We start from the raw sequence: 22,797 nt of genomic DNA on the forward strand, positions 1-22,797 counted from the left end.
TATATATAATCAACTCTTTCTTTCTCTCAGTCTATTTTTTATTTTATTCTAATCACAGTCAAGTGATATTGAATTAGTTTATGATCCATTCAATCTAATAAAAATTAATTATTTATGCAAAGACTCTGAAATTCGAAAAAAACAATATCATCACCTGCATTCTGACATGAAGTGATATTATTTACACACAACACATGATTATCCAACATTAAAATCAATCCCTTGGCTGCATTCACATCTATTTTAACATTATAATTAATTTCGCAATGACATCAGGAAATAGACAAACAAGCTCCCTTTGGAGAGAAAAAAAAATGATGGTAAACAACTAGTAAATTAATGCGCAGACCTAGATTGGGTTTGGTCCATTTTTTTATTTATTTTAGGGTTGTTTAATTTCGGGAACTATTAGATGAAACGCGTTTTAGTCTATATATAATTCCCAAAGAAACTGGAGACTGTTATTTGAGTTGTGAGTGCTTAATTAGTTTTCTAGGATTTGAAGAAATTCTAAAGCCTAATCTTTAATTGAGAGATGGTAAGAACTCCTTCCTATGACAAAAATGGATTGAAGAAAGGTGCATGGAGTAGAGAAGAAGATGATAAGTTAAGAGCTTATGTTCAGATATATGGTCACTCAAATTGGCGTCAACTCCCCAAGTTTGCAGGTATTATTTTGTAAGATGATGATGATCAATGCTTAGTTTATACTGGTTATTTTCAGTTTCATTTTCATTATTGAAATCAATAGACAAAATATATGGGCTTAATTTTCATTATTCATTACTCTTGAACTGTGTAGTTAATTGGTGATTATAATGCTATAACCTTCTGATGAGGTTTCAGCGTTGCTTTGTATACTTTTGTTGCAGGTTTAGCAAGGTGTGGGAAAAGTTGCAGACTTCGTTGGTTGAATTACTTGAGACCAAATCTAAAACACGGGAACTACACCACAGAGGAAGAAGAAACAATCATCAAATTACACCAAGAATTTGGAAATAGGTATGTAGTAGCAGTTTTGAGAATTCATTCAAAGTTTCTATTCTGGGTTCAGAATCCATGCATATTCCCGATTTTGATAGAAATTCCACATTTCTGACCAAAAAATCATTCTAAGTTTATTTCATTCATTAGTTGATTATACCATCAGTGTTACACACGGATAGGGTGAGTTCTGTCTAATCGAATTGAAAAGTATCAAAGAATCAGAACATGTCTCCATTTTTTTCACACTTGATTAAACTTCCTATGTTTGATTTTATCTTTTGTTGTTTCTTCCTACCTGTGATTCAACTTGAACTTTGGAAGCTAAGTAAGATAGAACTCATTGTAAACTTAATCTTTGGATGATATGCATCTTTATAGAATTTTAATATATAGTGTTGACTTTATAGATGGTCCTTGATTGCTGAAAAACTTCCTGGAAGAACCGACAATGAGGTAAAGAACTATTGGCATAGCCACCTAAAAAAGAGCTTGAAGAGCAATGAAATGACACCATCTGAGTTGAAGTCAAAGCCAAGTGATAACTATAGTTTTCAAGGAAATTTAGATGAGAGTTTTGAATACGAAAAATCTGAAAACCTAGGTGCCAATAGTGGTGATATCTTCCCTCATATTTTAGAAAGTTCATTGGCCAGAGACAACTATTTGGCTACCACCAATGCTGAAGAAGATGGTGTTCCTCCGTTAGTATCACACAAAGAATTCAGCGGCGATTTTTGGTCTGAGCCATTCCTCGTAGAAGATAGTCTTGATACTTTTAAAGATGAGATTTGGAGTGGTAAAGGAATGGCACTGTTACTTCCAAACTTCGATGGCGCATATTTGTTTTAGAAAATTGTTAGAGATTGCGTCCCATTTTCAAATTGTTATAGTATATGAGAAAGAACATTGCGACCACAAATAATTAAGTGGATTGACTTTGGTTTAATTTCTGCATAAGTGTGTGTTAATTATATGTGATCCTAATATATTTGTGATACTAACCGTCACAAGAGTGTTACGACAATGTAATTAATATATATATAAAATGGTATAAGTTGATTAGGATAAAGTATGATTGTACTTATGAGTATTCACAAAAATATTTGTAATAAATAGAATAAATACTTTTTATTTTATTTAGAAATGGATACCTCGATTTTATCATCAAGATAAGGAGGATGGGGGTATTATTATAATACCCAATCCACTCCATCTTTCCTATTATCCTTATTATTATTATTATCATTATTATTATTATTATTATTATATAAAATAACTTACTCTTAATCTTAAATTTTATTTTGTTTTCTATTATCAATAATGAAGTTTACTTTAAATTTCTCTTATGGAAATATTAATAATTTTTTGGAGAGTGTCTCAATATTAATATTAATTTTTTTCTTATTTATTAATATATATTTAATAATTATTTCAATATAAAAAAAAAGGAAAATCTACTTTATTAAGAGATTTATATTTAAAAAATTCATTTTTTTAAAAATCTTACTTTCTTTTAGAAAATGTATACATTTTGATTAGATTTAGTTATATTATAATTATTTTAATTTTAATTATAATATTATTATTATAATACTTATAGAAGTGACAGTGTTAATGTTTTTTCTTTTGTATATATATGCAAGAATAACCTTTTAAGAATTTGTATATGATTTAAAATGAATTGTTCATATGTATAATGTATTTCATAAACTAGAATTATAGTAACCCTTTTATGAAGTGAATTATGTTTAAAAATTAACTAGTGTTTAAGAGAAACCTGAAAGGGTGAAGCAAATGGTGTATGCTTCATAAGACATAATCCTTTTTTTTTTAAAAAAAGTCTAGTGATGTTTTAGATAACTTTCTTTGTAAATATTTTGGTCTAAGAGTGTCTATGTTTCAAATAATACTTTATGTTTAGTCGGTAGTGGTTATATTCCAAATAATATTTTGTGTCTAGCTAGTAGTGACTGCATTCCAAAGAATTCTTACCCTTAGTAAGGAATGATTGTGTTCCAAATAATACTTTGTGTTTAGCCATAAGTGGTTGGGTTCCAAACAACAATGTGTTTAGCCAAGAGTAGTTATGTTCCAAATAATATTTTGTTTCTAGCCAACAGTGGTTGGGTTCTAATGAATGCTATTTCTTAGCTTTGCTATTTCTTAGCTTTGAATGTTATACTTGGTCTTTAGCCAGAGTCATTGCATTCTAAAGAAAACTCAATCTTAGCCAATAATGGTTACATTCTAAATAATATTCTATGTTTAGTCAAGAGTAAATGTATTCCAAATAATACTTTATGTTTAGCCATGAGTGATCACAAACCAAATAATACTCAATTTTAGCTTGGAGTGGTTGAGGTCCAAATAATAATATCTTGTATCTTCACAATGTTAGTTTACTTAGTGAAACTCAATCACTTGATTGAGAACTAGACATAGTCTATTGTTTATAGACATACTAATATAAAAACATCTAAAATAAGTCTTTTCTCTCTCATTTTTTTACATTACATGTTATTTAACTGTAACTAGTCTTAAAAGGAGAGGTTTGTGAAAACAAGTTCAGGAAAAAAAGTTACACAGTTCATTTATCAAACTTGAAGTAGCGTAATGTTTCTCATTAGACGCAATCTCTTCATAAAATTACTTGACAATGCTTTTGTTAAGTATACAGTCAGTTCATGTTCATTAGACAAAGATTTGTGTAAAAAATGAAAAAAATTTAAGCAACAATTCAACCCTCCTTTTTTCTAATGTTTTGATCTATTTTCATAGTTGGTATGAGAGGTCAACCTAAAGGTTTGAGTGTCTCCCTACGTCTTGAGGAAAGATCCATATAACTCTAAGGGAAGGGTAGTCAGTATTGAGGGAACATCTCTCACAAAGCCACCAACGTTTCTAGGGAATGACTTCTCCTATGATGACTATTTTATGGCAAGTGTACCAAGTCAAAAGTATTAATTTGTCCCTAAGAATGGATATCAAACCCAAAAGGAACATTTCTAAAATCTCAAGTATAATATTCACTAAATATGAAAAGATGTGTAAAAGTTTGTTTAAAAGGTTAGTTGTATCGTGAATTTGTAAGAAATTAAATAAAACAAAGTAAATGATTTGGATGACTCAATTGGAAAAATTGGGATTGGGGTTCATCCTTGTCACTCATTTGTATTTCAATAAATAAAAACACATAACATTCCTTCTTGATTGACATTGATGCACATATAAAAATCATTCATACAATTCTTCGCATACAAAATTATTAAGAATGTGTCTTAAATATCGATTGCTCGCATATTTATAAAAATCTCTTATGATTACGTACAAATGGTATAAAACAAGTAAAATTTCAAATTTATTCCTAACATTCAAATATCTTAAGCTTTATCAACCTACTTTTGCATATCCACAAGTTGTGCCAACATAATGTTAGAATATATGGCCAATAAACAAGAGGGGGTGAATTGTTTTTAAAACACTTTTGCAATTTTCACAATTGTTTAAGTCAAATTGAAAATATCCCAAAGATTAACTAACTAAAATCACTGTTCAATCGATTGTAAAAAGAGAAGCAAACATAAAAATATAATACAAACCATTTGTTATGTTTAGTTAACTGATTGAATTGCTACCCAGAGACCAGAAAATAGTAATATAGTAAAAGGATAGAGTTAGAGAGATTCACACAGAGAACTTATATTGGTTCACTCTTAATAAAGAGCTATATCCAGTCCTCAGTACACCACTGAGAATTCACTAAACGCATAATCAAATATTACAAGAATTACACACAAGAGCTTTGTTTCTAGAACCCTTCAAGAAAGAGAAACTCTTACAAACACAACGAAAAAAACAAAAACCCTATATGGATCTTCCCAATAACAAATTACAAAAAAGTATGAAACGAAATTACCTAAGATTATTACAAAGAATGAATACAACGAATTACAAACTCAAAAAAAGTTTCTTCTCACAACAGAATGATTCAAGAATTAAAGTATTCTCTAGGAATTTCAAAATACTTTTTTCAATCTATTTTCTGATGTAAAATTTGTTACTTTTAAAAGGTTCAAGAAACACGCTTATATAGTTTTCAAATTATTTCAAAAACAGTTTGTAAGTTTATAGAAAGCAGTTAAGAAAATTAGAACCAGTTTGAAAAAACATAATAGATTTATGTTAAAACATTTAATTGATTTACTGAAATAATTGACTATTTATATTTAACAAAGGAAATCAACAAAAACACTAGGTTTATTTATTGAAACAATTGGTTTATTTCATTAAGTAAAAAAAGGATAAAACCTTTAATATTAAAGTCTTAAGGTCACACTGAAAAAAAAAATTGACTTTTAAATCATTAAAAAGACTTTGGTATTTTCAGTCAGTTGATACGAAAAATCAACATGTTAAAATGTTTTACTAAAGACACGAGACTTCAACTTAAGTGATTTTAACCAATTAAAACCTGAATCAATTGATTTAAAAACATAATAAATTTTAAAATGTTTCTTTGGAGGTCTTGAATCAATACTTAGTGAAAAAAATACAGCAAAATCTACCTACACACATATCTACAGCTTTGCATACTTCAAAGTTGAGCTTTGATCACATCAAATTCATCCACTTTAGTCAACAATCTCCGCCTATTTGATGAAGACAAAACACTGGTGTTGTGTAGATTTTGCAAAAATATTGAAGTCCTTCCAAATAAGGAAATATCCAAGCATTCCAAACAAGTATATGCAGATAATCATCTTAGTTCAAAATATAAAACATATTCCATAATATTTTTCAAACAAAAATATTATTTTCTCCCCCATTTTTCTTCAACAAATAGACCAAATGATGAGACTAAAAACAACAAAGTAGAAAATGAAAATTAATCATCACGATTATAAAGATAAGACAGTTGCTATTTCGTTGCTTCAATCTATTGATCAAAATGTTCAAACCTTGCTTTAGCACTCTCATAATGTTCCTTTTGTGTTGCAGAAATGTAGTCAAGCTTGTTCACCATAATCCTTTCAAAAAGGTTCACCTCTTTCGACAAGAGGCTCATATGGTATCAAGGCTTGAGTGTTGGAGTCATAAGCATATCCATTTGTTCCACTTGCACCTGTACCATGACTTGATCCAGCTATAGGATTATCATCATCCTTGCTTACCCACTTGCCATTCACTTTTACAAACCCCATCTTCACTAGTGATCCATTATTGATCTCATGTGATGCCTTGATTGTTTCAGTTAGTTCTTCTTCAAGCTTATCTCCAAAAAATATCGCAGAAATTTAGAAATAAAAATTAGATATGGAAATTTATAGTCACTTAGCTTGATGGATTTGAGCATGTGTTCCTTGAATACATAAATCCAATTAAATTTTATCTCTTTCATGATGCAGTACACTAGCACGAGATCTTCTTTAGTTAGAGGAACACGATTACTCCCCCTGGGTGTCCACGCTATGATGAAGGCTAGAACATTTTCTTCCAGATTGAGTGCACCAACATGAAGACCTTTGATTGGAGCATCTGGATTTCTGAGACACCTTACATAGTATTGCAATAGCACTAATATTCCCCTTTCCCACTTTGGCTCCTGAATATTTCAATCCAGTCACTACAATCCACATAACAGGTGTGATTTTAATGTCAACTCCTTTGACATGAGAGGCGACGTTTTCTTTTTCAAATGTAAGGTTAGTGTAGAAGACTTTTACAAGATCAGGGACAATGTCTCCATTCATCTCAAGAAATCATTGTAGTTTTTGTTGCTTAAGTGTTTTGCTCACTTCCTTTAAGTCTTGCTTTTTCAACAACTTGAATGATAAGATATTGGGAGTGTTGATTATTTTACTGCTCATCTCATAAAGGAAAACTTCAATCTGTTAATTATCACCCGAGAACCAAGTCTCTAGATGACCAACCCTTGTAATGCCCTTCGAATCCCTTGCCTTTTTTCGTTTTGGTTTAGCAGAGGAAGTAATTTCTGCAGGGTTTTTCAAGTATAGCATAAAAGAAACTATATGTTAAATCTGTGTTGTGTTTGATTTAATTGAAACAAGCATAATATATTCACGAATTAAAGGCAATAAAAGGGGTTAGGTAGGCAGTTTCGTCAAAGTTCAACATGTAACAATTTTGGAAACTGTAAATGTCAGTTTTAAATTTAAAACTAATTTGACTAAATTTTATTGAAATCAAAGGGAATCAACACGTTTTTGCCCAAATCAAATAGTTTTTATTGGAAAACAACATATTTATTGCCACAAATATTTCATGTTTGACTAGATAAAGCACTTTTCAAAGCAGGCAGAGATGACAGTTATGCAGGATTTGAAATAGTAGTAAAAACAACTCATTGAGATGGATTTTGAATAGATTAAAAAAAATAAGAAATTAAGGGAATTTTCAATTTTAAGATAAATTTCTATAATCAAGAATACCCAATTCATGTCGTTTGAAAGAGGTTTTCTAAGAATATCAACTAGTTGTTTTTCTGTTTCAACAAATTGAATTTCTCAATCACCATTACTTACATGATCTCTGATGAAGTGATGTCTGATCTCAATGTGTTTGGTCCTTGAGTGTTGTATCTGATTCTTGGTAAGATTAATTGCACTTGTATTATCACATAATAACAGCACATTGCTCAGCTTTAATCCAAAGTCTTCTAGTTGTTGCTAAATCCATAAGATTTTAGCACAGTAGCTGCCAACAACAATATATTAAGCTTTTGTAGTAGAAATAGCTACACATGTTTGTTTCTTGCTATGGTAAGATATAAGGCTTGAACCAAGAGGATGACATGTCCCACTAGTACTCTTCCTATCTAGTTTGCATCCTACAAAATTTGAATAAGAATATCCAATAAGATTTATAGGAGAGTAAGAGGGATACCATAAATCAACATAGGTTGTCCCTTTGAGATACTTCAACATTCTCTTGGCAGTTGTAAAATGTGATTCTTTGGGATTGGATTGAAATCTTACACACAAGCATCAACAAACATAATATCAAGTCTGCTTGCAGTGAGGCACAATAATGATCCATTTAGCCCTTTGAATTTGGTTCGATCAACAACTTTTCCAGCTAAGTCAACATTCATGTAATAGTTTCTTGATATCGTCAACATAGATTTGAACAAAATGATAGCTGATTTAGACTTTTTAATAAAAAGATTCTTATCATTTTTTTCTCACATAGTCATGAGATAAGAGAAAATTATTAAGCCTCTCATACCACTATCTCGAGACCTGTTTCAATCCATAAAGTGCCTTTTTGAGCGTGAAGACATGTTATAGATATTTCTGATATGCAAAGCCCAGGGGTTGAGAAACATAGACCTCTTCATTTATAAATCCATTGAGAAATGCACTTTTTACATCCATCTGAAAAAGTTTGAAGTCACTCATACAAGCAATAATCTCACAACTTGTAGTCTAGTAATAGGTGCATAGGTTTCATCATAATCTATACATTTTCCTTGATTATACCCCTTAGCAATCAATCTAGCTTTGTTTCTAGTGATCATACCAGATTCATCTAATTTATTTCTAAACACCCATTTTGTTCCAATAACATTCACATTATCAAATTTAGGCACAAGAAACCACATCATTGCGATTAAATTGATTTAGTTCATCATGCATGGCAACAACCCAGTTTTCATAATGAAGAGCTTCACATATGGTTTTAGGTTCTATTTGAGAAACAAATGCCATATGTTCACATAAATTAGTAAGAGAATTTTAAGTAGAGACTTTCGTATCTATTTGCCCGATGATGTATCACTCTTGGATCCCATAAATAATATCCATATAAATCTTGAGAAATCATCAACAATTACAAAAGTATAGTAATTTCCTCCAAAACTCATGGTTCTTAAAAGACCAAATAAATCCATTGAATTAGTTCAAGGGGTCTAGTTGTTGAAACAACATTTTTCAGTTTAAAAGAGTTTTTTACTTGGTTTCACTTTTGACATGCTTCATAAATATAGTCTTTCTCAAACTTGAGTTTAGACAGACCATCAACCAATTCTTTTGAAATCAACTTGTTTAAATGATGCATATGTATGTAAACTATCCTCTTGTGCCATAACCATGATTCTTTATGTTTGGTTAAGAGGAAATCTATATCAAATGCAAAATCAGAAATATCAAACAAGTAAACATTGTTGATTCTTTTACCAATCAACAATACTCCTTGTGAGTTAGGAAAGTTGGTTTCACATGTATTGGGTTTGAAGATGATTTGATAACCCTTGTCGCACAGTTGGCTTATACTTAGAAGGTTGTGCTTTAAACCTTTTACGTACACCACTTCATTGATCAAAATTTATTTTTGTCACCTATTGTGCCTATGTCAACATGACTTTCATGCTTAAGATGCAACTTTATAAATTTGTTATTGTCTCCTGTCATGTGATTTGAGCAGCCATTGTCCAAATACCAGAGGTGTTTCTTGGCTATCATAGATTCCTACAATAGACAATTAAGGAGAAAGATTTGGTCTCCTTATTAATTTGGGTCCAACGGTGTTAATGATACTTTTAGGTGTCCATTTAACAAGCCCTTTTTTGTAAATCAAACTTTCTAATTCTACACTTTCTAACAGTATGACCCTTCTTCAAACAATAAAAACAGGTTGTTGAAGGTTCTCACAGTGGATGTCTTTTTTCAAAAAATCTTACAAAGGATTTATTTTTTACATTAGCATTGTAACTAATGTCAACTTTTCCAAAAACACAGTTTTGAGAACCAAGAACAACCTTGAGATTTGCTTCTCCTTTAAAAAACTAGCTTAATGTTTTTATAAGATATTCAACAGAACTTTCTGTTGAAGAGCTTCTCAATTTTCACAAGCTCTAATATCATTACAAGAAGAGTTGTTGTAAATAATTTCCAACTTTTCAAAATCAGGTTCTAGAGTTACACAACTCTTCCTCTAAGGTTTTAATTTTGTTTTTCAGCTAGTTGTTTAAACCTTTCAACATGTTGTTTGACAGGGCCAACATGTTACCTCCTCATGGTTTTCTTTATCTTGCTAAACTATGTAACCTCTTCTCCCTTTTCCTCCTTTCTCAAATTTTGTGTCATAGCCTTTGTCTCTGTTTGTAGCATTGGAACATTCAATCTTGATATGTCCTTGCATTCCACATCCAAAACAGGTATAGTTAAAATTATTATAATTAGTTGGTTTCTCAATGTTATACCTTTTTTATGATTGAACATGGTCCTTACCTTTATTTTTCAAGAACTTACTACATTTCTTGGTTATCAAATTTAATGTCTTAGTATAACTGAAATCACTTGAATCTACTTCATTTTTCTAAATTGCAGACTTTAGAGTTCTTCCTTTGATTTTTTTTTTCTCCAATTTCTTGCATATTCAACCAATTCAATTCTATCTCGGGTTCTTTGAGTTTGCCAAACAGTGAAGCAGTGGTCAGAGTAGTAAGATCCTTTGACTCTAATATTGTTGTAACCTTTGGTTGCCATGTTCTATCAAGGCATTTCAGAATCTTGATGATGAGCTCTTCTTTATCAAAGGTTTTTCAAAGACTAATAAGGTGGTTTACTATATGAGTATATATTTTTTGTACTTCTGCAATGGTCTTACCTCTTAGCATCCTGAAGAACTCATATTCTTAGATCAAGGCATGCTTTCTTGCCCTCTTAACATTAGATGTTCCCTCATGAGTTACCTTTAGAAAGTCCCACATTTTCTTTGTTGATGAACATTGAGAGACTCTGAAAAAACTCATTAAAACTTAAAGCAGAGGTTATAATATTTTTGGCAATACAATCATATTGAGTTTTCTTTCCCTCTGATTCAATCCACTAAACCCAAGGTTTTTCAACAGTCAATTCTTCCACTTCATGTTTAGGGATGAAAGTTCTATTTACAATCGCATCCCAAATTCCTCTATCAATTGATTAAACAAAAGTTTTCATTCTATCTTTCCGGAATTCATAGTTCATTCCACATAATAGTGGTGGTTTGTTTATAAAGGCATGATAAGTGTCAAATTTCAGCAATATTTTATATATAGGCACTTATGAGTATTACTTGATAAAATAAGTATAAAACCACCCCTAATTTATGAAATTATACCTTTTTACACATTTTGTGATTTTAATTTAAATAAGAACGATTTATTCCCAAATTTGTGTTAATTTCGGGATTCTAGGGAAGAATGGAGATAATTGGGCAAAAGAAAAATATACAAAGCTAAAAATAGAAAGTTGAAATGCATCAACATTCACCAAAGCTACCCAAAAAGCCAAGATCCCCCAGTAGATCTAGCTCAAGCGAGTAGAATCTCGCTTGAGCGAGATAACGCCAGTAACGTTGGCCTTTTTACGTTTTACTCTCCAAGTGAGCCCATTAGTGCCCAAGCGAGAAGTCACTTAAGCCCGAGAAAAATAGGTTAAATAGGAGGCTTGAGGAACAACCCTAGTGTGCAAGATTGAGAGGAAAACACCATTGAGTGACTTGTAACCCAATTGGGAGAATATAAGATGTTAGCATATGTGTGGCAAATTCTACCTTTTAGGATTGGGTTCAAACTCTTATGTATTGAGGTGATATCTGAATATAATATTTTGTTCTTAATTGATTATTGGTATTATTGTTTTGCTTCTAATTCTTAATCAAGGATCTTAAATCTGACTGGAAAGTATTTTTAGGGTTCTGACCTAAACAATAATACTTAACATATTTTAGTGTTAGGAATAGACTTGAAATATTAATTGTTATTAACATGTGATCTGAATTCTAAGTTTTTTTTATAAATATGCGAGGAATCGATATTTAGGAAGCATCTTAATAATTTTATATGTGGGAAATCGATATAAATATTTTTATACGGGCATGAATATCAATCTAAGGGCACAATATTATCAAGACTAATCAAACTTTTATTGTCATTGTCATAAATGATTTCTTGTTAATCATTATCATCACAACAAATTCCTTCAAACTTTTATATTTTGCTTTATATTTAGTGAATATTTTACTTAATTATTCAACTGTTCCTTGTGGGTTCGATATTCGTCCTTAAGGACACATTATTACTTCTGACAACGCGGTGCACTTGTCGTAAAAAGTTACTAAGGCCTCTTCCCCAAAAGGTAGTTTTTCAGTCATTTTCAAAAAGATTTTTTAGGACAATAACTTGAGTAAAATACAAGTACTTAGCTCCTGATGTCAATTTTTAGAATATATGGGGGTATATTACTTTTAAAAGATTTCACAATTTTCATAATTGTTGAAGTCATTTGAAAATTTCACAAAAATCAACTAACTGAATCAATGTTCAATCGATTGTAAAAAGATAAGCAAACATAAGAATAGAATATAAACCAGTTGTTATGTTTAATTAACCGATTGAATTACTACCCAGAAACCAAAACACAATAATATAGTAAAAGGATAGAAATAGAGAGATTCACAAAGAGAACTTTTATATGTTCACTTTTAACCAAGAGTTACATCAAATCCTTAGTACACCACTCAAAATTCACTAAACACAAAATCAAAGATTACAAGAATTACACACAAGAGCTTTTTTTCTTGAACCCTTCAAGAAAGACAAACTCTTACAAACAAAGCAAAAAAATTAGAAACCCTGTTTGGATCTTTCTAAGAACATATTACAAGAAAGTATGAAACGAAATCACCTGAGATTATTATAGAGAATTAATTCAATGAATTACAAACTCGTGAAAAGCTTTTTCTCACATAAAAATGATTCAAGAATAAAAATATTCTCCAGGAATTTCAAATCTATTTTCTGATATAAAATTTGTTACTTTTAAAAGGTTCAAAAAAAACCTTCATATAGTTTTCAAATGATTTCATTAAACAGAAAATATAAAAACCTTTACTATTGAAGTCTTAAAGGTTAATACTGAAAACAATTGAATTTTAAATCATTAAAAAGACTTTAATGTTTTCAATCATTTGATACGAAAAGTCAACCTGTTACAATACTTTACTAAAGACACAAGGCTTCAACGTAAGTGATTTTAACCGGTTAAAACCTGAATCAACTGATTTAAAAACATAACACATTTTTAAAAAGTTTTCTTGGAGGTCTTGAATCATAATACTTAGTGAAAGAAATATAGCAAAATCTGCCTACACACATATCTACAACTTTGTAGATTTCAAGGTTGAACTTTGATTACATCAAATCCATCCACTATAGTTAACACATTATTCTGAGATACATCTAATGGGTTTTAGTGATTTCAATTGGGTCGGTATATAGACAATAGAAGATCTATTACTACTTTTTCCATCTATTTGAGTGTTGATTGTGCTATGATCTTTTGGAAGTCTAGGAAGCAAGCTATTGTTTCTAGAAGTTCATCGAAAGTTGAGTATAAGGCTCTTGCACTGTCATTTGATAGTTGTAATGACTTAATTATATGCTTACTAAATTTCATATAATTTTCATCAATGTATTTACTGAGACAACAAATCTACCTTACACATTACTGTAAATCTTTTTTTTTAAGAGAAAACAAAACATAAAAAAATTAATTACCACATAGTTCGTGAGAAAGTGCAATAGTTGGCCTTCTAAAATTACTTTATATTACTTTTACATAACATTGATACTAAGGTTTTGTTGAGTAATATTTTTCTATTTTTATGTTTCAAGTTAAGTATGTCTAATATTCATTCATAACTTCAGGAGGATTTTAATATATATATATATATATATATATATTATCTTAACATTTATTATAGCTTTCGTTAGTATTTATGTTAACCAACAAATTTCACTAGTGTAAATATAGTCATCTATGAAGTCTTTTAAACGATAGTTTCTGATTATGTAAATAATCCTCATTGAAAGTCATGTTCAATCCTTTTTCTTCCACTCTTTCCTGTTGGTTATTCTTCCTATACAATTTTGAAGCTCTACGATCTTATGTATCACCCCCACTCATTATTTTCATTGTGCCTCTGAAAGAAGAAGAAGAAAAAAAAAGGTTGTTCATTATTGTTGTCGTTATCGTTATCACTGCCATGTTATTATTTTATAATGTTGTCGCTAGTGTGTCTCCACGAGAAGAAGAAAAGAATGGTTATGTTCACGAGAAGAAGAACTTATATGCCTCCATAAAAAAAAAAGAATATTTGTATTTTCGCAATTGTTTTATTGTTGTCACGCCTCTGTGTGAAGAAGAAGAAAGATGTTGTCAACAACATCATCCGTGTAATTTCATCAATGTAATTTATTTTATTATGTCAACAAAACAATGACAATTCATTTTTATAACTATTATTATTGTATGTCAACAAAACAATAAGGATTACAATTATTATCATATAATTTGAATTTTAGCAATTCTAAAATTTTTGTTATAAATTATTTTTAACCATTATTTAAATATTTTTTTTTAATAACGTTCAAACATAAGTTTTATTAGGAATAGCTTAGGGTGTATCAAGAAAATAACAAAATACGTTGATGTTCTTTTTTCTTTTCTTTTTGGTTTCTTTCTTCTTGCTCTCTTACTATTGCTCTCAGGACAAATATACGTTGATATTCTTTTCTTCTTCTTTATTATATTTCCATTTTCCTAGTTTGGTTACACCCACTGGGTGGTAAAACATACCAGTTGACCCATTTTGATCTGATCCATCGTTGGCCCACAAAAAGTGAGACAACAAAGTTGTGCAGACTAAAAATAGTAATTTGTCTCGTCATAGAGCAGGTTGGTGGGCCAATAGGCTGACCCACCACTTTTAATTTTTTTTTAATTATTTTTTGTTTTAGATCTATTTAATTGATTATAAAAGTTGATATCACTTCTTGGACAATAAAAATACAACAAAGAATAATAAAATAAAATAAAATTTTAATATTCTAATAAAAGAAATTTAATACCTAACAAAATAAAATAAATATAAATATAAATAATATTTTAATAAATAAAATAATGTATAAAAAAATTAATGTATAAAAAAATTAATGTAAATAATATTTTATATAAAATATTAACCACTATCAATTTTATTCTTAAAACATAAAATACATCTTCAAAATATTAAAAATAAAAAAGAAGGAATTGAACAATGGACCGCTCCGCCTTAGTTATGACCAATGTGATTGATCGATAATGCCAAACCAATATAAATTAACGGATACAAAATGTAAACCCATCCCATCTCATGAATGAGGGAACTCATATCATTTTGGCCACTTATTCTTCCGCCACCAAATGTAAAACGTTAGTGCAAAAGCAATGAAAAAGATATGGACGTCAGCACACAAACGTCATTACATGCGCCACAGCATGCGATAATGTAGCACGTGATAATGTATAATTAGCTGTTTTTTTTCCTCCTAATTTCATGAAAGACTTTTTGTTTTTTATGTTTAGAATATATGTCGACTGTGATCTGTTCTAAGGATTTTCCTTTTCAAATGTGTATAATTATGTCCATAAACTCTTCTACTCAAAACAAATAGATAGTTTAATTAAGTAATCTACTGGTTTATTTGACTGTCCAACATATTCGTTTTTTAACTGTTCTTTTTTTACATATTCGTAATACGAGAAACTACGGATAATAAGATTAAAATTTTATTATATAAGTATACAGTTAATAAAAAAAGTATTCTATTTTTTTACATATTTTATTACAATTTTATTTTTATTGTGATAATAGTTATTATGTAATTTTTTAATTATATTAATTATTTTTATTATATAAAAAATGATGACCGTAGATGTTATTATCATGGGAAACTGTAAACACTATCCTACTCGTGGACGAGGCAGAACGAAGGTGCCCTAGCTTGTTAGAACAAGCCACGCATAAAGACGACCCAGGTCAACCGGCCAGAACATCTGGCGCCCACCGTGGGGCCGAAATAAACATTGGTTCCACCACACAAGTTTTCAGTTCCAGTTGCAGTTTCCAACCTAGTTCCAGCCCTCAAATCACAGATAGTCAAGGGGGGCTTCCAGAAACCACGAACATGAGACCCGCACACACTATGAGCGAAGAGATGACCATACAACAAATTGTGGAGAAGCCCTCCAATCAGTGAATGAAGAAGCCAAGGCTGACCAGTTAAGGCCATTCCTTGAGCGTGGAATGTGGCAAACCTTAAGTTGTATTTCAGCTAAGATATTCGTGCTTAATGCTTTCTCTTTGAACAATGTGTGATAAATCTGTTCTTGGAAGATGATGCATTTAACTTTGTTGATTTATCTGAATTGGCACATGATAAGTTGACCTAGCTCAGTATAAGTACGAGCATAGGCGCTCTGTGGAATTGATCTGTTTGTTGATATGTTTAAGCACAACACAGGTAAAGTCAACCTAGCTCGGTGTCAGTGCAACCACTCGAGTATAGGCGCCCCGTGAGTAAATGGTTACTGTACCGCCCTGATGGTCGGGTGTGATGACGTGGCATCCTGCTACAGTGTAGGCGTGTTGACAAGGCGCCAGGTTGGCAGAAGGGAAGGAAGTCGGGGGGCTCGCGTAGTCGCCAGTTGTTAAGCTGGCGTGTTCCGATTTCCAGCTTACCAGAATGGGCGATCGCCAGGTTGAAGATGAAGTCGCCAGATGTAGGCCCAGGCGACCAAGCGGTCGGAGATCGCCAGAACGAGCACATCGCCGAAGATGAAGGAGAAGCAGATTATGAAGGCGGCCGGCGAGACCACAGGGAAGGTGTATGAAGGCCCTAACTCGCCAGTTCCAGTAGAGATCGCACTCCTAAGTTAGCTATGCACTGGGCAGTACCATGCATAAGTAACTTAGCCAAAATGAGAGCAGAAGCGGCGCCAAGTCAGGGAGCCTCCAGATGATGGCACGTGTACAGTTGGATGCAAGCCACGTGTCCAAGTCTGTAACTGCCAGGAGAGAGAAAACCACCAGGTATATAAAAGTTCTTAACAAACTTTCTGAGGTACGCACGTTCAGTTCATACACTTTACGCTTGCGAGTGATAGAGCTGATTGTGAAAGAGGATTTGCACGGTTCTTGTTCTTAGTTTTTGGTGATACCGTCACTGACTTGAGCGTTGGAGTGCGATCGGCCGCAATGGCGCCGTATCGTTTCTTTGCAGGTTCTTGAAGTAGATCCCGGGGAGGAACGAAGGTGGGAAGCGGTGCGCACGTCGATCCTTTGACGAGGCATTCTCCAGCGTTCCGGTCAACAGGCAGGATCATCAGGCGCCCACCGTGGGGCCGTGTAAAACTTGCTCCCATCCACAGCGCGAGTTTGGAGGTTTTCGAGGTTTTCAGCGTGGCTGTGAGCTGGTGCAACCGTCGTTCGCAGTTTCTTTGAGTTTCGTTCGGTGAATCTGCGTTTTTAACCGTTCATTTGGCTTTTCGATCGGTGGAGTAAGGTTTTCTGCTGTTTACGCGTAATCTGTTCGGTGGAAGTTCGAGTTCTTTCGTTTGTTTGGTTGTTCGCGGGGAAACGTTGGTTTCTGGTGAAGTTGCGGTTTTCGTTGAAGGCTTACGGTGTTCTTGGATTTTCTTGCGCAAGTTTCGCGCTATTTCCTCTGATTGATCGCTGATTCGATCGTGGTTGAAGTGTTGTTCGCTGCATTCCTGTGGTTCGCTGAAGTTAATGAGAAAAATGAGAAGCAATCGTTCCAGTCCCGTGGCGCCTGTCGCTGCTGAAGGCGACGCCGCCATGACCATGGCGCAGATGGCAGAGATGATGCGCTCGTTGCAGGAAACTGTGGAAGCCTCGCGCGTAGAGCAGGCGAGGATACATGAGGACCTGGTCGCCTCTCGCGCCAGGAACGAGGAACTCAGCAAGGTGACTGAGGAGCTGCGTCGAGCTCTTCAGGAGCAGCAAGGACGTACTTCTGTTGAAGAGGTGGCACCATCGACGCCACCTCGTGTTTTCCCAATGCCTTTCGTTCAGGCGATTACCGACACGCCAATTCCCACGAGCGTGGTTCCGGTTAAGGCTGTCTTTACCGGCGTGGAGGATCCGGAGGCTCATCTGACCACGTTCCACACGCAGATGATGCTGTCGGGAGGGTCAGACGCCGTCTACTGCAAGATGTTCGTAAGTACGCTCCAGGGAACGGCGATGGAGTGGTTTGTGAGTCTGCCTAACGGCCACATAACCAATTTTCAACAGTTCTCGAAAATCTTTGTCGAGCAGTACATTGTGAATAAGGCACCGCCCAGGGTGTCCTATGATCTGTTTGATATAAGGCAGTACCATGGGGAGTCCCTCAGAGACTACCTCAATCGCTTCGGAGCGCAGATGGTCAGATCGCCGGCCAAGGATGAAGAAATGCTGGTCTATGCCTTCAAGAAGGGCGTGCAGCCAGGGCCATTCTGCGAGGCCTTGATCAGGGCTCATCCAGCGACGTTTGCTGAAGTCAGGCGACTTGCGGTGGCCCACATCGCCGACGAGAGTGAAGTCGCCGAGAAGAGAGGCAGCGTGGTTCCCACCAGGCCATGCGCACAGACCAGGATCCAGCCACAGAGGGTGCTGGAAACGGCGACGGCGGCCAGAAAAGACCAAAGGACTCGCTACCCTTACGACAGGAGAAATAAGGGAAGAAGCCAAGCGCGCTAACAACCAGCGCGCCAACAACCAGCACGCCGGGAGTACAATCGCCCGCCTAAGCACAAGTTTGTCATGGGACTAGCAGACCTGATCGCTATCCCTAACATATCTGCTAGGTTGAAAGCGCCTGAGAAGGTGGGCGACAAGGTGCTGGGGTCAAAGCCGGACGCCTGGTGCGAGTTCCACCAGTGTTTTGGCCACAACCTGGACTCGTGCTTGTCTTTAGGATACCAGCTCGACGATCTGGTTAAGAGCGGGTTCCTAAATGACTATCTGCTGGACAGGAGGACCGGGGGAGCGTCGAGTTCCCAGCCAGCAGGTGGAGAAGCCCAGCAAAACGAGATGCCTATCCACGGGGAGATCCACACCATTGCAGGGGGTTTCTCAGGTGGTGGATGCACCGCATCGCAGAGGAAAAAGTATGCGCGATCGGTGATGACAGTGGACATGTTTGAAGATCACTCGCCGGAAGTGGACATTACGTTCACGAAGCAGGATCTTCGGGACGTTGTGCCTCATGACAACGATCCCATAGTCATTTCGTTGGTCACAGCAGGGAGGAAGGTCCACAGAGTTCTGGTGGACCAAGGAAGCTCGGCAGACGTGATGTTCTGGCCGACGTTCACGCAGCTGGAATTGCCCCTTGACCAGCTAAGGCCCTATGGAGGGTGCTTATATGGGTTCGCTGGCGACCAGGTGGAGGTCAGGGGGTACATTGAGCTGAGAACCACGTTTACAGATGAGGCTGGGTCGAGGACGGAGAAAATCAAGTACCTCATCGTAAACGCCCCCTCAGCGTATAACATCCTGTTGGGAAGGCCCACTCTTAACAGGATAGGTGCCATTCCGTCGACTCGGCACATGAAGGTGAAGATGCCGTCCATGGAAGGGGTGGTGCTCACGATAAAGTCTGATCAGAAAGAGGCGAAAAGGTGCTATGAGAATAGCCTGAAAAACAAAAGATCAGTGAGTTATGTAACAACCACCCCACCTCCCGGTGTGAAGCCCAGACCGCCGGTAACCGAGGAGGCCGCCGGAAGGGATGTAGAGATGGTAGACGCTGAGCTAGGGGAGAGGAATGCTGGCCTGGAGGAGGAAGAGGCGCGGAATCGCCCCGAGGAAGCAAGGGAACAGGGAATCGCCAGGGCGGTGATCGCCAGAGAATCCAGGCCCAAACCTATCGAGCAGTGGCTCGAGAAGGAGATCGGAGGGAAAATCTTCAAGCTCGGAAGATCTCTGGAGGTCGATCTCCAGGACCAGATCGCCAAGGTGATTGAGCGGCATCTGGATGCGTTTGCATGGTCCGCTTCAGACATGCCCGGGATCGATCCCGATTTCTTGTGCCATCATCTGGCGATGGACAACATGGTGAAACCGGTGCGACAAAGGAGAAGAAAATTCAATGAGGAGAGGAGGCAGGCGATCAAGGACGAAACACAGAAACTCCTCGCTGCAGGCCACATCAGGGAAGTCCAGTACCCTGAATGGTTGGCAAATGTCGTACTGGTGAAGAAGAGTAACGGGAAATGGCGCATGTGCGTCGATTTCACCGATCTGAACAAAGCTTGCCCAAAGGATTCGTATCCTTTACCAAGCATTGATGCCCTGGTTGATAGTGCCGCAGGGTGCAAGCTGCTGAGTTTCCTGGATGCCTTCTCGGGCTATAATCAGATCAAGATGCATCCCATGGATGAAGAAAAAACAGCCTTCATGACGGAGAGGTCGTGCTACTGCTATAAGGTGATGCCGTTTGGGCTGAAGAACGCGGGGGCCACGTACCAGAGGTTGATGGATCGAGTACTTGCACCGATGCTGGGAAGGAACGTGCAAGCTTACGTCGATGACATGGTCGTGACCTCGCAGGAAAAGAGCAAGCACGTTGCAGACTTGGAAGAATTGTTCACGACGATCGCCAAGTTCAAGTTAAAGCTCAACCCGGAGAAATGCATTTTCGGCGTGGAGGCTGGAAAATTTTTGGGTTTTCTCTTGACTGAAAGGGGGATAGAAGCTAACCCAGACAAGTGTGCCGCCATCTTGGCGATGAGAAGCCCGGCTACGGTGAAAGAAGTCCAGCAGCTAACAGGTCGGATGGCAGCCCTATCTCGCTTCGTGTCAGCTAGCGGAGAAAAGGGGCATCCCTATTTCCAATGTCTGCGGCGCAATAATAAGTTTGCTTGGACGAAAGAGTGCGAGGAAGCTTTCGTCAAGCTGAAGGAGTATCTGGCGAGCCCGCCGGTTCTGTGCAAACCACTGGCGGGAATCCCTCTCAGGTTGTACTTCGCTGTGACTGAGAGGGCGGTGAGTGCGGTGCTCGCCCAGGATCAAGATCAGGCTCAGAAGCCTATTTATTTCGTGAGCAAGGTGTTGCAGGGCCCAGAAACGAGATATCAGGCCCTGGAAAAGGCTGCGCTAGCTGTGGTGTTTTCGGCGAGGAGGTTGCGCCACTACTTCCACAGTTTCACAATACTGGTGATGACTGACCTGCCCATCCAGAAGGTCTTGAAGAAACCTGACGTTGCGGGAAGAATGGTGAAGTGGGCAGTGGAGTTGTCAGAGTTTGACATTAAATACGAGCCCCGAGGCCCGATCAAGGGGCAAATCTTTGCAGATTTTGTGGTTGAGCTCTCATCGGAGGCGACGCGGGTTGAGGGAGACGATTTCCGTTGGGTGCTTTCGGTGGATGGATCGTCGAACCAACAGGGCAGCGGTGCCGGAGTTATATTGGAAGGACCCAACGGCGTGCTGATTGAACAGTCTTTGAGATTTGCCTTCAAAGCCAGCAACAATCAAGCAGAGTATGAGGCGCTGATCGCCGGGATTCTGCTGGCCAAGGAGATGGGAGCTAGGGTGCTGATGGCTAAGAGTGACTCGCTGCTAGTCACAGGGCAAGTAACAGGCGAGTTCCAGGCTAAAGATCCACAAATGGCGGCTTACTTGGCGTATGTGCAGGAATTGAAGAGTTCCTTTGCCTCTTTTGAAGGAGTACATGTGCCCCGAGAGCAGAATGCCCGAGCTGACTTGCTTGCTAAGCTCGCCAGCTCAGGCAAGGGGGGTAGGCAGAGGACGGTGATTCAAGAAACTCTGAAGACGCCGAGGGCATTTGTAGCAGATCACCTGGTCCTTCAGATAAGCAAGTCGACGGAGAGAGCAGCGAGAAGCCATAAGTCCTTGACGCAAGAAACTCTGAGATCGCCGAGAGTTAGAGCATGTCGAGGAGAGAAGGTGGACGTGATGCAGGTCTGCGCCGCCCATGAGCCAGACACTTGGATAACACAGTACAAGCGGTGCTTGGCAGATGGCCTCCTCCCGCTGGATCCAACAGAAGCTAGGAAGGTAAAGAAAAATTCCAGCAAGTACACATTGATTGATGGCGATCTGTACAGGTTTGGGTTCACTCACCCGCTCCTGGAATGTATACACGGCGAGAAGTGCACGAGAATCATGGCAGAGCTCCACGAAGGTATATGCGGAAGCCACGTCGGGGGTCGAGCTCTGGCCGCGTGGACTCTCCGTGCAGGCTACTATTGGCCATCCATGAGAGAAGATTGCAAGAAATATGCCCAATGCTGTAAACAATGCCAGCAGCACGCCGATTGGCATAAGGCACCTCCCGAGGAGTTGAAGTCGATCTATAGCCCTTGGCCGTTTCATACTTGGGGAATCGACATCCTGGGACCTTTCCCGCTGGCGATCAGGCAAATGAAGTACTTGGTGGTGGCGATTGAGTATTTCACCAAGTGGATTGAAGCAGAACCAGTGGCCCAGATCACCGCACACAAGATCGAAGGTTTTGTATGGAAGAACCTCGTGTGCCGGTTTGGAGTGCCTAAACGCCTGGTGTCAGATAATGGGACACAGTTTGCAAGCCACCTGTTGAAGAAACTTTGTGAAGGGGTTGGAATTCAACAAGTGTTTGCATCCGTCGAGCACCCTCAAACAAATGGCCAGGTGGAATCAGCTAATCGGGTGTTGTTGAGAGGTTTGAAGAGAAGGCTTGAGAAAGCCAAGGGAAGTTGGGCTGAGGAGGTGCCCCGTATAGTCTAGGCGTACCACACCACCGAGCAGTCAGGAACCCATGAGACCCCGTTTAGCTTGGTCTATGGGTGTGACGCCATGATTCCAGTGGAGATCCAGGAGAGCTCGCCGAGATTCCAGAACTTCGTAGAGGAAGATTCGAATGAAGAGAGAAGGCTGAACTTGGATCTGCTGGATGAGGTCAGGGAAGAGGCA

The 22,797-nt window shown here is 37.0% G+C and overlaps 1 protein-coding gene across 1 annotated transcript; it reads left to right on the plus strand.

Moving 5' to 3' along the window:
• The first annotated feature begins 470 nt into the window (after nucleotides 1–470).
• Nucleotides 471–1,933, plus strand: LOC137827581 (transcription factor MYB63). The gene is made up of 3 exons (XM_068633784.2): nucleotides 471–668; nucleotides 873–1,002; nucleotides 1,395–1,933. The coding sequence occupies exons 1-3, from the start codon at nucleotides 536–538 to the stop codon at nucleotides 1,834–1,836; spliced, it is 705 nt and encodes a 234-aa protein (XP_068489885.1). The 5' UTR covers nucleotides 471–535; the 3' UTR covers nucleotides 1,837–1,933.
• The last annotated feature ends 20,864 nt before the right edge of the window (nucleotides 1,934–22,797 follow it).

Source organism: Phaseolus vulgaris, chromosome 11 (genome assembly GCF_051622355.1).
Source record: "Phaseolus vulgaris cultivar YP4 chromosome 11, ASM5162235v1, whole genome shotgun sequence".
Lineage (NCBI taxonomy): Eukaryota > Viridiplantae > Streptophyta > Magnoliopsida > Fabales > Fabaceae > Phaseolus > Phaseolus vulgaris.